Raw genomic sequence first — 13,547 nt, 5'->3', positions numbered from 1 at the left:
ACACTGGATACGATTAGTGTAATTCGTGTAATAAGATTTAATATTATAGCTAGGTACATTTAGCACTAACTATAAGTGCGAGATGTGAAAGTGGGATATTTAGGATTATCATGAGGTTACGCGCACATAAATCCTCGCATGCATAGTCAAGCTATCGATGATAACGCGACCACAATTAACGCGCGAAATATCGTGAAAGCGATCGCGCGAGAAATAGAATTATTTCGTTATGAGCAACCGGATGGATTAATAAACGCACGAATGCGGTGGGGAAAAATGTCGGGCGTTAAATTGTTAGTCTGTTAAATTAAATCGTCCATGCGCTACAACGGAACGTTATAAATTCTATTCCTGTGGTGCGGGAACGCGTGTGTCGAGCGTAATTAAAATTCATCAACGGCGCCCGTCACGCACGGCATTTTCTATTTTAATTCAGGTGTCATTATTAATCGTGCGCCATATGTATTGTTTGGCACAATTGTGAAATATTTAAAGTGTAATTAGTCATTTGTTATCGCCTAAATTGACGGTAAGCTTTCCACCGATAGGACAAATGGTGCGTAAGAGATGTCTTATATTCTTAAGGAGAATCACACACATTCTAATAGTCAACCATGCTATGGATTAAATTTTTAAGAAAAGTTTCGCTAGAATTGATTATTCTGACTTTTTTGAAACTCTAACTTGTACCCATTTGTTAAGTGTAGATATTGCATTATATCTGTTAATAAATAGTGTTATCATAATTAATGTATTATGTGAAAGTAAAATACGATCTTAAAAATTTAAAGTCGCATGATATTTAGTTGTGTTACTATTTATAATGTTTACACACACATGCAACACACGTACACACATCTTCATACGTTTCTTTATAATATTCTAGCTTTGAAACTTTCTACACACACATACAACACACGTACACACATCTAATTATACGTTTTTTTACAATATAGATATGGATTCTATTATATAAGCTTTGAAACTTTTCGATTTGGAAATTCGAGCAGAAAACTGACGAAATATTAACTATTGCTTTGTAACGAACAATTGACAGTTTACGCACAATACAAGCACTTATCTTAAAAGGCTGAAAGCTCTCGACATTTTTCTATCGAGTGGATTCCATCTGTGAACGAAAAAGATTACCTGCGAAAATGTGGCCGTCGGATGGCCTGAAAAAAGCCTTTGCGAAATTTATGTCTCTATTGTTGAACACACATTCATGCCGCGACATAAATTCTGGATAGACTGAGACAAGTTATGAAAGAAAGAAAAAATCTTTATCATCCAGATTTGATAAAATATATTTAAATGTACGCGTATTTATTAATTTTAATACTTTCCATTAATGACTGAAATTCTGTTTTGTTAATTTGTTATTTTTATCACGGTCAAAGAGCATGGCATTGTAATAAGTAACATACTTTCGATATTATAATTATATTATATTAATAATAATAATAATATTAATAATAATTATAATATATTATATTTACAACAAACTGATTTTTATATATTATATTTATATATATTTTTCAATATTTTTGAAAAATTTTCATATTTTATGGATTTGTAATAAATAAATATATAATATATGATAATAATAAATCAGGACACCGCCGATTTTTCTAATTTTGCGAACGAAATATAAAATAAAATAATCCAAGGTATTAGGACAAAGTAAATTATCACGAATCATGATAGTTTTTCACGCGTTTTTCGGTGTACACCGATGCAGGTCAAACACGTATGAAATTTGAGATTGGCAACCGGAGCATTAGTTTCCGGCGAACAAACTCCTTTCGGTAGAGCATTGTGACTATTGTTCACGCGCTAGGTATTTGCGGAAAGCTCCTATGTCCAAATATCGTCCATTATTCCGACAACTGTCTAAGTAATTCGCGAGAGTTACCTTGCAACGGACTCAGCGCTCGAATGGTGAAAGCCATTCCGAGGCATATAACGGTACATTGAATAATAACTGTATAAAAAATGGATATTGTCAGCTTTCCGATTCGAAATGCAGAGTCATAAAAAATATTTTTTAATAATTACACGATCGCATGATGCATCTTATTAAACTCTATGAGGGCCAATTATAATATGTCAACATCGGAATTAAACGATCGATTAAATAAGACTTCTTTCAGTTGAACGTTCTCGCATTCATTTTTTACTAGTAAAGAATTAACATGAAAGTTTAGTAGCTGACATAATATATCAGGGTTGCCACAGACTTGGAAAATCAAAAAACCGGGAAAAATTATGAAAATTTAAATTAGCCAGAGAAAACCTGGAAAAATCAGAGAAATATAAAAAAAAGAGCCAGAAATTTTGAACTTTGCTCACAATTCCTAATATAAATGCTCTTATTCTAAAGAGTACTTATAATTTTTTCAATATTATATCTAACATTTATAGTCAAATGCGTTCAAAACTCGCGCACTTTACAGGATATATCTTACGTGTTATCACGAGGAGGGATTTTTGAGATTTTGAGGCACTCTTGCGTCCATTTCTTGTTTAGTCTTCCCTTCTTCTCTTGCGATGTTAATCAACAGAATAATTAAAATTTATATTTTATTCAATCGCCCTTTTCCTTCATAACTACATTCTTTTTTCCAATACTCATTAATTTTTTGTTAGCCTGAATTGCACTTAAGATTATATTATGTTATTAAATTTTCAAGTTTGTATTATACTTCGAATAATATAAGCAATCTTTTCTGCAATTCATATGCTTCTAAATTAAAATTTAAGATTACATATTGGTCATGGGAAAATTCTCCATTATCGTCTGCAAAACATGCCAAAATCAGGAAAGTTCAAAATTCATTTTCTGTGGCAATCTTGTGTATGGATACATGCCATAAGATATGTCAGCCACCATTGAATGTCTATTCAAATGCACGTCGTAATGTTGACTGGGAACACCGTGATTTTATATCGAAAGTTCGCAGGCTTTGTCTTCGCGGTTCCTGGACCTCGTTTTTCATCTCGTCGCATCGCTAGCGAATCGAACATCCATCATACGGATCGACGCGTAATCGTCGCCGCGGACTTGCGACAAGCGAAATCGATACCCGTCAATCCCCAATGAGCGGCGATCAGGCCATTTCAGCGACCTCATAAATAATGAAGCGCATGCAGATGCCGCCGTCGCGGTAAACCGTGTGTACTGTGCGGCGAATTTGCCGGTTTTACGTGTGGCTAACGATGTACGTCGGCGTCTATATCCCGTATTCTTCCGTTCTCATAGTCGATTAAAATATCGCTCGATAATCTTGCGTAACTTATTTAGAAGTGTATAAAAATATGAAATACTACGCGCGATAACCGATACCGATTAACTTTCGAATCATTGATCACTAGATTTAAATCTATACAGGAGTTTCATATTGTAGCATTTAGTGAATACGACGAAAAATATGATTTAAATAGAGTATTGCATCCTGCACGAGAAATCTATAAGCTACTTTTTTTTACGTATCGAACAACTATATAAAAGTTATATTTAAAAGTGTACTAACTACTAACTCAAAAAATATGCTACCAATGTAATATACATATATATATAGAATATTTATAACATTTTTTGAGCAAATAGTGCAAATATAAGACATACTCATTTATGAATAATATTTCTCTAATAGAGTTATATTTTACATTAACTTGCCAATAATGCAGCGCTAGTAATTTATTACATTAGTATAATGAAGAAAAGAATTGTCCAAGAGAAAATGTATGAAATCATTATTTCACTACAATCTAAATTTATGAAAAGAGGGAGAGAGAGAAAGAGAGGAGAAAGAGAAAAGGGAAGGAGAAGAAGAGAAAGAAACGCAAATAATAAAATAATAATAAATGAATATGAATAAAATAATTAATTAATGATGTAAGTGTAGTAATACGTGAAGTTTTCAAATTTTAAGTATGCAGCTTGCATATGTACAGTATATTTACACGGAAGGTAAATTCAGCAACCGAGCAAATTTATTTACGTCCATACGTTTGCATTAGAGCGCGCGAAACATGCGCTCTTGGCGCAAATGCGGTGTGGATTATATTGTATATACCAATGCTTAATAGGCATCGCTAATAACGATCCTACAACAAACGTATTAGTCGATATCGTATGACAACTAACGGATGACATTGTTATGTAATGATGATTCGCCATAATGTAAACATTATCCAAATTAGATCATATTAAACATATCATTTCTGACAGTTGTAGGATCACTATATATATAGAATGCCACATCTTTGTAAGCACATTTCGACTTTCATAATTATCAGTGTGCATATTATTTCATTGAACGCTCCTACGAAACAAAGTATAATCAAATGTGTAATCTCGTCAGAAAAAAAATTGAAAATTATTTATTAAAAATTTTATACTGATCATAAAATTAAAAGGTGAATCCGTTGTATTCTAAAAGAGACAAATGTTAACATAATAAAGCATAAATTATATTAAATGTTATAAATTATGTATATTGTTTATGATTACTTTTATAAACAATATACATAAATTTATATTATTCGTCATAATAAATACTTAATCAAAATCGATTAGATTGTTTATCAGAAAATAAAATACTTTGAAAACGTGTATCTTGACATAGGAGTTTCACACGGTTAAAACGCAGAAGTGCTTTTGGCCTTAAACACTAACGTCAATGTAGTATCGATCGAGATATAGCGGGATAATCAATCTCCATCAACGATTTATCAAAAATCAATTGTTTTTACAGCGTCGACGACTGTTGTACATTAATGCTTTTAGCACTGAACGTTCAGTTCTCTTCCAGTGGCTACCTTGGGCAGAGAACTCAATTTGCAAAATGAAATTCATGGTTGACCGATGATGATCGTCGCGAGATAGGAGACAATCAATCCACTTGATGCAGCACTACCCCGCGGGGTTAGATCGCTATTGCTGGTGGCTGACCTCCAATTCAGTAGCACGTTGCGCGAATTAGTCCGTGGCGTTTGTTCGCAAAGGTATCATCCAATCATGCGAGTGCATCGTACGCCGCCGTGATATGCGTGGCTAAGCCGCCTATCTAAATCGAGGTTTCTATACCTTTCATTCCCGTTTAATGGATATACTGAACATTATCCAGATCACTTGTCTCTTTGACTTCTATACAGTGTTAAAAGCAGCATAGACTACCTAATGAACAAGCTTTTAAGAAATAAAATGAGAAAACTCGAAAAATTTTTGAGTATGTTACGATTATATTATCTGACATTATTGTAAATTTTTATCGCGACAGAGAAGCATGTAATATAAATGGAAATCTGTTTACTTATTTATTTATTTATTTTATATATGCCATATTATGAATTAACTTTTACATGGCATAAAAATATCTGAAATCCAATAGTAGTAAGTGGTTTATTCTCCTGTGCCCATGCGGGGTACAGGAAGGACTCCCGCTCCTTTTACATTTATAATATTATAATATAGATATACTTTATATTGTGTTTTATTAGACAGATTAAGGAATACGTGGAAAGTAAAATAATTCAAATTGAATTCTTAAATAAGTTATTTCTTCTTTTGAAAAGAAATATTTCTTTTAAAAGAAATCGCAAATCTTTACTTAAGCCATGCTTGAGTCTGCATGAGAACTAATTTATACGAGAAGAGAATTCAAAATGCTCTCGTGTTAAAGAAATTTAAATTGCACTGCATATAGAAAAGTCTTTAGAAGGGGGAAGAGATCTGATAATTGCATTTGGCTGCCGTTTTCAACGCGCCCTCGGAATTTACGCCCCGGAACTCTGACGGCGTTTAAATAGCCGGCAGACATGTTCGCGCGCAAAACAATGAGAGACTATAGAGATCGTTTGCGACACACACGTCGACCAACCGGGGATTTACGGTGTTGTGGATGCTTTCCGTGGTCTTTGTTCTAACACGACCAAGACGTTGCAGGCTCCCCGGGCCAGTATTGTAGCAGCGCAGGCGTTGATGCTTGAGAACTTCCGGTGCTAAACATTTATAACATGTTCCTAAATTTGAATATCTTCGCGATTCAAAGTTTATGTTAATTAGACACTTAATCAATCATTTCACTATTTCGAATTTAAGAGATAGAATGGTTATGCTAAAAGAAAAGTTGTTCTATCTACCATATTGAAACATATCATACTTTATTTCTCAATACATGAATAATATTATAAAAACTGACAATAAAACAAATTGCAAGCACTAACATACTTTTATTTTATTAAAAGAATTATCGATGTACACTGAGAAAAATGTTTTGTTGAAACTACCAAATTTTGTTACAGTAACAAAAATGTTTTGTTGAAACAACCAAAATTAACCAAAATTTTGTTACAGTAACAAAATTTTGGTTGTTTCAACAAAACTTTCTTCAACATTTCTCTCAGTGTACAATACTAAACTGCTAAACATTATATCAATAATCTTCAGAACTCTATTCGTTAGAGCTGAAGGAGATGTTTAGCTAGCTTTAGATTTTTTTAATTACAAGAAATGAATTAGAGATTAGGCGAAGACTGAAAAAGTAGAAATGTCTGCGGTAGCAAACTGCAGCAAACGTAGGAGGTATTGCGTAGAAGGTGCGAGTACAGGTTGTATTGTTTATGTTGCAGGTGTCCTGGATGCGTAAACGGGACATGCATATCCTGAGCGCGGGCATCCTCATGTACACGTCGGATCTGAGGTTCCAGGTGATCCATCCGGACAAGTCGGAGAACTGGACGCTGCAAATCAAGTCGCCGCAACAGCGCGATTCCGGCGTATACGAGTGCCAGGTCAGCACCGAGCCGAAGATGTCGCTCAACTATAGCCTCAACGTGGTTGGTGAGTGCCGTCTGAATTATTCACACACCTGGCCCGGTTACATAAATCGCGGCCTTGGGTTGATTCTGTTCGAAGTCTCCTCTCGATGGGAGACGAATGTTACGACCGTTACGACTCGATCGGCTGCTGTCTCGGAGAAAAGATTGTTCGCGACACGAGCCGGCGGGATCGAACGGGTTAAAGTTTAAACGTTTAAGTGCTCCGTCGTGGGATTATCCTTCCGATGTCGCGTCACGTTCTGAAATCCTCATCGTTTGAGGATTAACGAATTGCAACTTGCCATCGACATTGACATCTAACGATTATGAAAGAACAGAAATTATCACTGTAAAGTATATGTAGCTTATTTGACCAATTCGACCAATTTATAGCCTTTGACATTAGAAATTTAAAAAAAGACAGATTATAAAGCGCATTAATATTGATTAATATTTATGCGAACTTAAATAACGATATTATAAATGTTATAGTATTTATCTTAATATCTTAGATTTGCGCTTTGTATTTCATATGTATTATATAATGCCACGCGCTGGCATTTATCTACAGAATATTATTTTGCCAGTTTATAACATTTGACATATTTGTAACATTTAATAATATTAGGTACTGCGATGTGATTAATACGATAATGATGATAAATAATACATTATTAACGGTGCTGCAGAAATTTCTCTGCAGCTGCAATGTATCGTGTGTGAAAATTGATCTCGATTCCATCACGAATGCCGATTGCACAATGCAGCCGGCGATGACATGTACAATTACATATTCATGCAGGTACAAGTGTGTCATCAAATATTATTTTGCATATCTCCTTGTATATGAAGTTTATGCACAGTTACGAAGCAGAGAGAGATGTGATTTCCTGAAAAACAAATAATCTTTTATAATGCCATGTGACACAAAAAAGATCAACGTGTTAACTTTAATTAATTAATTAATATTAATATTATTAAATATACTCGCCGGTCATGTTTATATGATCCGCCTTCGCAAACAACGAATAAAAATGCAATTTTTTCTGGCTGCAACAAGATACAGTGAGAGCAGTATTCGTGTCTTTTTTAAAGTTAAAGTCAAGCACGCCGTAAGATTTAGTTAGGCGAAGTCCCTGCGATCGTTTTTTTTACGTTCGTGAATCTTTCAGCAGTTTCTGAGAACATTAGGGAAAACGACAACGATAACGCACGACTTCCGTTTCTTCCGTTTGCGAGCGTCGCCGACCAAATAAAAAGCAACGAGAGTGGGCAAGAGAGAACGAGTTATTTTGCCATCGAAAGTTGGAGCTAAGATACACTATAAACAACGTAACTTTGTGCATGCAATCCGGAAGAATTTTATATTGGCATAACTGCTGCGCTGAAAACTCAACATTTTCGCGTTGCAGTTCGCGATCCGCCTCTCGTAAACTTGAGCCATAATAAACATCCGCCATGCAGCTTTATCGAAAATCGGCGCGGCTATCGTACCTCGCTTTCCTTCATGAAATTAATTACGCTTATTGTGGCGTTTGCCACCTATGGCGGCTTTCATCGTTCACGTATCTCGTAAATATAATAAATAAATATTCGCGAAAGAACGAAATTATAATATGAATTCGACGCGAAATATGCCAATAGACAAGTCTAATTTTGTATTTCGAATTTCTTGAATTTCTGAAATTCCTGGATTCTAAGATTATTGAGCTCTCATATCTTTAAACTATTGAAATTCTTAGAATTCTTAGGGCGTGAAATTGTTCGAGTCTTAAAATCTTACTGCTAGATTACAAAGTTCTTGATGCCTAACATTTTTTTATTGCAAGATTTTTCAATTCCTATATAGATTTCACTATCAAGATCTATATAAGATCGTCGTCTTAAAATATGAAAAGAAACTTTCTAGTTTCTTTCCGAAGATGTAAAACACCGATGAAAAAAAGCAATTAAAACTTACTGAAGGGATAGTAGTATAAAATGAGATAGTAAAGGAAAACGATAATAATTTATAGATTACGAAAGTGGAGCGGTATTGGCAAATTTCTTTTTTTGCTTCGCGTTATTTAGATTTGTCATTTCCTCGCGCGATGAGTAAATAGGTTAAAGACCAGCATAGAATTATTCGCTTCCATTTGCGAATGTAGGACCACAAATGCAACCGTTGATTTCTCCACACGAGGCTAAAGAGAAGAATAAGTGAAGGGCAAGGAATGGAGAATACGAAGCGCTGGAGAAACGTAAGAGCTCCGGCGTGCTCGATAAGCGGCTTGGAGGAAACACGTCGACGCGAACCAAGTCCTTTTCTACCTCCACCCACCCTTATTCTCCCCTTTTTATGCACTACGAACGCATCGATGCAGGTGCATCTACTCCGTCTGGAGCGTTTATATCTGGAAACGGGGAGGGAAGGTTGGCACGAAATAAATCGTCTTTCTTTCGCACGTTCTCTCATTCGTAAAATCGTAAAACATGAAGTCGACGGCGAGATCGATTTTACAAATCCATTCCGCAAAAAGCTGGAAACGCGAGAGTCCCTGCGCTGACTGCAGATCGAAATTTCCCATTGGGGTATGAAGTAACTTTGGGGATTGATGGAAGGGGAAGAGGCTGTTTTCTGATAGATCTATAAAGATTATGGGCTAAGAATCGATAGAAAGATCAACAAAAGTAGGGCAGATTGATTGAAAAGTAACATAATAACTTTAATAAAATGATATTTAACAGGAAAAGCTATTTTATAACAGATAAGAGAGTTTGTACACAATTATTTATAGTGACAAACTGCTTAAAATATAAAAATATAAAATATAAAAAAATATATTAATGATTTTTATTAATGATTTTTATTAATAATATTTGTATATTATATTAGTTGCAATCGCATTTCTTTTTGCTTTATTTTTATGATTAACTGAGAAAGACGTTGGAAGTAATTCGTTCAAAATCTCGCGTACGTGATTTTTACATAAAATTGCTGAATATAACAAGATATTTGACTTAAAATTCTTCATAATTCCCGTTTTTACCTTTCGAGTCGAAATGTGTCCTACAGAGAATAATTCACGTACCAAAATTCGCGAGGATAATAAAATTCTGCCAGCGGGTGGAACTCCAATCTCACTACTCTAGCATATATATTCTTGACTCGGCATTTTTTTGCCGTGTTTTTACCTAGCCGAGCGACGTAATATATAAATACATTCGAATTAACCACTAATGCATTTTTTGCCACTGTGCATTTGTTAAACGTCTCGTCCTGCCCCTGTCAAATAAATCCGAACCCATTTCTCGTATTCTAGTTTCGGATACTAGTTGGCCTTTCATGAACTCTCACGTGATTGTGTTGGTTTAAAGCCCGAATTGCACTATTTGTCTCGACAATAAAATTCGGGAGTATACAATGTCATTTTATCATTATTTAATAAACATGATCATCATTTCATTATTAAGCACTTATAATTTGTTGCAAATAGCAGTTTAAAAGACTTACAAAATAAAAACATGCCAGGATCAGCAAACTTATTAGTTAGAAAGTTAGATGCTGCTTAAAATGGAATTCAATTTTAGTTAACTACTATAATACTGATATACTCGAATGCGTATTTTACAAATATTCTCTTATAATTTAAGCATTCTACTTGTACATATACATAGAATATAATAATAATTTACGTAGGAGATACAAGCATCACGTAATATATCCTACATATATATGTTATCATTTATATGAAACGTATTAGTTCTATGAATATGTATCATTTAATACTAAATGTGGAACAACATTGTGGTTTAAATTTGTCCTAGTTCACGATATGGTATAATAGATTCCACGCTGGTTATTCTGCGATGGTAGGTTAATGAATGCGCTTTGGTCGACGTAATCAGTAACGTAATCACAAATCCGACGAGAGAGTGAAAATGATAATTGGCCGGCAAAGATTTGCCAGGCAACAGCAGTGTCAACGACCAAGCCATATATAACGGAGCACGATAAACACTGATGTACCTAGTCAATTGTTGATGGTCTCGATATATTCCGTATTCCATTATTACCATTGACGATAAATAAAAATCGATGTCTGTTTAAATCTCTCTTAGAGATAATCTCATAAAGACAATATTGTTTATTTACTATCACATATGATAGTTGATGCAATCAATATATATGAAAGCGTATGCGTTTTATATGTTATTTCCTCACGTTTTAACGATTGTGATTTTTGTATTGCATTATGTATTATATGTTAAGATCTCATATTAGTGATTCTGGAAGCCTTGTTGATGTAATGTTTCATTCAGCGAAATGGCCATGTCAGCAACGGCACCCTGGCACATATCAGTACGGTGGAAGGCATAAAGATATGAATAAAATAGTACAATCTCATGTGGAGATATATCTTTACTAAGGAATGGTATATAAAAGTACAAACAATATGGTTATATACATGTTATATGGTGTTTTAAACTTTTATATTTGTACTTTGCTTCGAAAGTGACGCAGCTCAAACATCGTCATTTTTCTGAAAAAAAAAAAATGGAGAAGAACATTTCTCTCTGTAATAAAATACATTTTTAAAGGCAGTTTATTTTACTTCTTAATGCAAATTTATATATTTAAATCTTGCAAGTCATTTATATGTTAATAGTTTAAAATAAGTTTAAAAAACATTGAATTAAAATTTTAAAATAGTTCTATTTTTGAAAAGAACAATTACTCGTTAAAACACGAGCTTTAAAGCACAAGAGGAAATAAATTTTTATTATACCTGTACGCGTTATATTGAGTATTATTATATACGTGGTAAAAAAGAGGGATGCATTGAGAAGTACGTAAAAGGCAATGTTGGCCCAATTTTGACCTTGTAGATTTTACCGCGGAGATTTGCTTTAATCAAACTTTTAATTAAGAGGGGTATAAGTCATTCTTGCCGAGACGAGAATGCCAGACACGGCGCAATCATAAATAAGACCGTGGACAGTCAGTGTTATGGCCACCGCCGTCGCTGGACAGTGATTTTAAATTACGCGAAACTCGCGGAAAATGAAATGTAATTCAATCTTTGTAAGAGCGCTTGGAATTCTCTTGAAGAGAAACGTTGGCAAATCTTTAACATATTTCTGTTTAAAACATATGTACACATGCTTGACATACCCCTTGTGCGTGATTTTATTCCATATTCCATGCACAATAATATTATATTTAATGTAATTAAATAAGAATGCTCGCGTAATATCAAACGCTTTATAGTATTTCTATAATAATAAAGCAATTTCCAATACAGCAATTTCTTACAATATTTATGTACTTTTGTATAAGCGAGATATTACAATACATTTTTTACTTTTTTCTAATTCGTTATTATTAGGAACTTCAATCAGATTTCGATATGTTGCGTAAAAAGAAGCTTGTGTACAAAAGGTCTTATATCTATTACGTTATCTTTTAATAGCAAAGTTTTTTCTTTGGTTTTTGTTTAATAAATAAAGAAGATGATTATCTCTTTATCACAACTTTCTTATTGTTAACTTGGTGTCTTTATAACTAAGCTAAAATTTTGTCGAAGTAAAATTTGCTTGAGATTAATTGAAGAATATGATTTTGTCTAACATTTTTTTTTCCTGAAAGTTAGTTTATAAAAATTATTAAACTTTTTATGTTCCAGTATTACTTCAATATTTTCGTTAATAAACAATTGATTTCATATGTTTTTAAAAAATATTGAGTACAATTTAGATATTCTGAGGTATATCACACTCCCCCCCCCCTCTCTCTCTCTCTCTCTCTCTCTCTCTCTCTCTCTCTCTCTCTCTCTCTTTTCTTTGTATATGTAATACACATATAATTTATAAAAATATAAGAGAAATTAGATTTATTTGATATAAAAAGGATTTATTTGATACAATTCTGAAGAGAACAGTTTTATAAACTTTTGATAAAAAAGATGTGGAACGATTTTTAATCCATGTCCCTTTTTATGGCATCGTTCCAATATATGTACAATAATAAGCTTCTCCCATGTGTACTTGTAGCTCATACACATTAGTGTTGTTACTAATGTGTTGCTACATGTACTGTTCAATGGTTCTTAAAAACTGGGATATATAGTATAAAGCAGGTATGAAAGCATTCTCGAGAAAATAGTCATCCTAGAATAGCCAGGATTTCAGAGAATTCTGACTAGCCATCTAGTTGATAAAAGATTTACTAGACGGTACTAGACAAAAAGAATCACTATCTATGTCTTCTTGTTTGTATCACGAAAGGAATCACTCGAAATATCACTCATTCTTACTTCGCATATTAATTGTTAAATGCATTATTGGATCTCGATATACGTAACATTTCGTTATTTTTTAGTTAGCACAGAAAACTACGAAAGAGATTACAAGACTATTATTTTGTTCGTTAAAAGTCGATATGCGTGACTTGACACAGATTTGCATAATAGCACCCTTGAATTTTCAACTGTTTGGAAAATAGAATAATCGAGATTATTATGAGACTTATACACACACAACGCCATGTTTAAAGGTTCTAAATTCGAGTATTTCTCTCAAGAATTACAGTCGAATTTTTTTTTAGCAAGGATTCAAATAGACTTGCATTTCTTAAAAATATATTTTTCTAATATGACATTTTAACATGAATAATTTAGTTTATTTACATGATGTATTTAAGTGAAGTTTTATTTTTCAAAGTCTTTTAAGATTTGATCTTA

General features: G+C 33.5%; 1 protein-coding gene across 4 annotated transcripts in view; it reads left to right on the top strand.

Moving 5' to 3' along the window:
* Nucleotides 1-13,547, top strand: part of Dpr1 (defective proboscis extension response 1) — a 335,719-nt gene that overhangs the window by 162,989 nt on the left and 159,183 nt on the right. For all 4 annotated transcript variants that reach the window (XM_071726741.1, XM_071726740.1, XM_071726739.1 and 1 more), the window contains one exon: nucleotides 6,637-6,847. In XM_071726741.1, coding sequence (XP_071582842.1) covers nucleotides 6,637-6,847 — 211 coding nt within the window. The remainder of the gene's footprint in view (nucleotides 1-6,636; nucleotides 6,848-13,547) is intronic.

The sequence above is a fragment of the Temnothorax nylanderi genome, unplaced genomic scaffold, assembly GCF_030848795.1.
Source record: "Temnothorax nylanderi isolate EJ_2023f unplaced genomic scaffold, tnyl_v1.0 TNYL_tig0010_pilon, whole genome shotgun sequence".
Classification (NCBI taxonomy): domain Eukaryota; kingdom Metazoa; phylum Arthropoda; class Insecta; order Hymenoptera; family Formicidae; genus Temnothorax; species Temnothorax nylanderi.
Note: the sequence above shows the minus strand (reverse complement) of the source record. Positions and strands in the feature narration are given on the sequence as shown.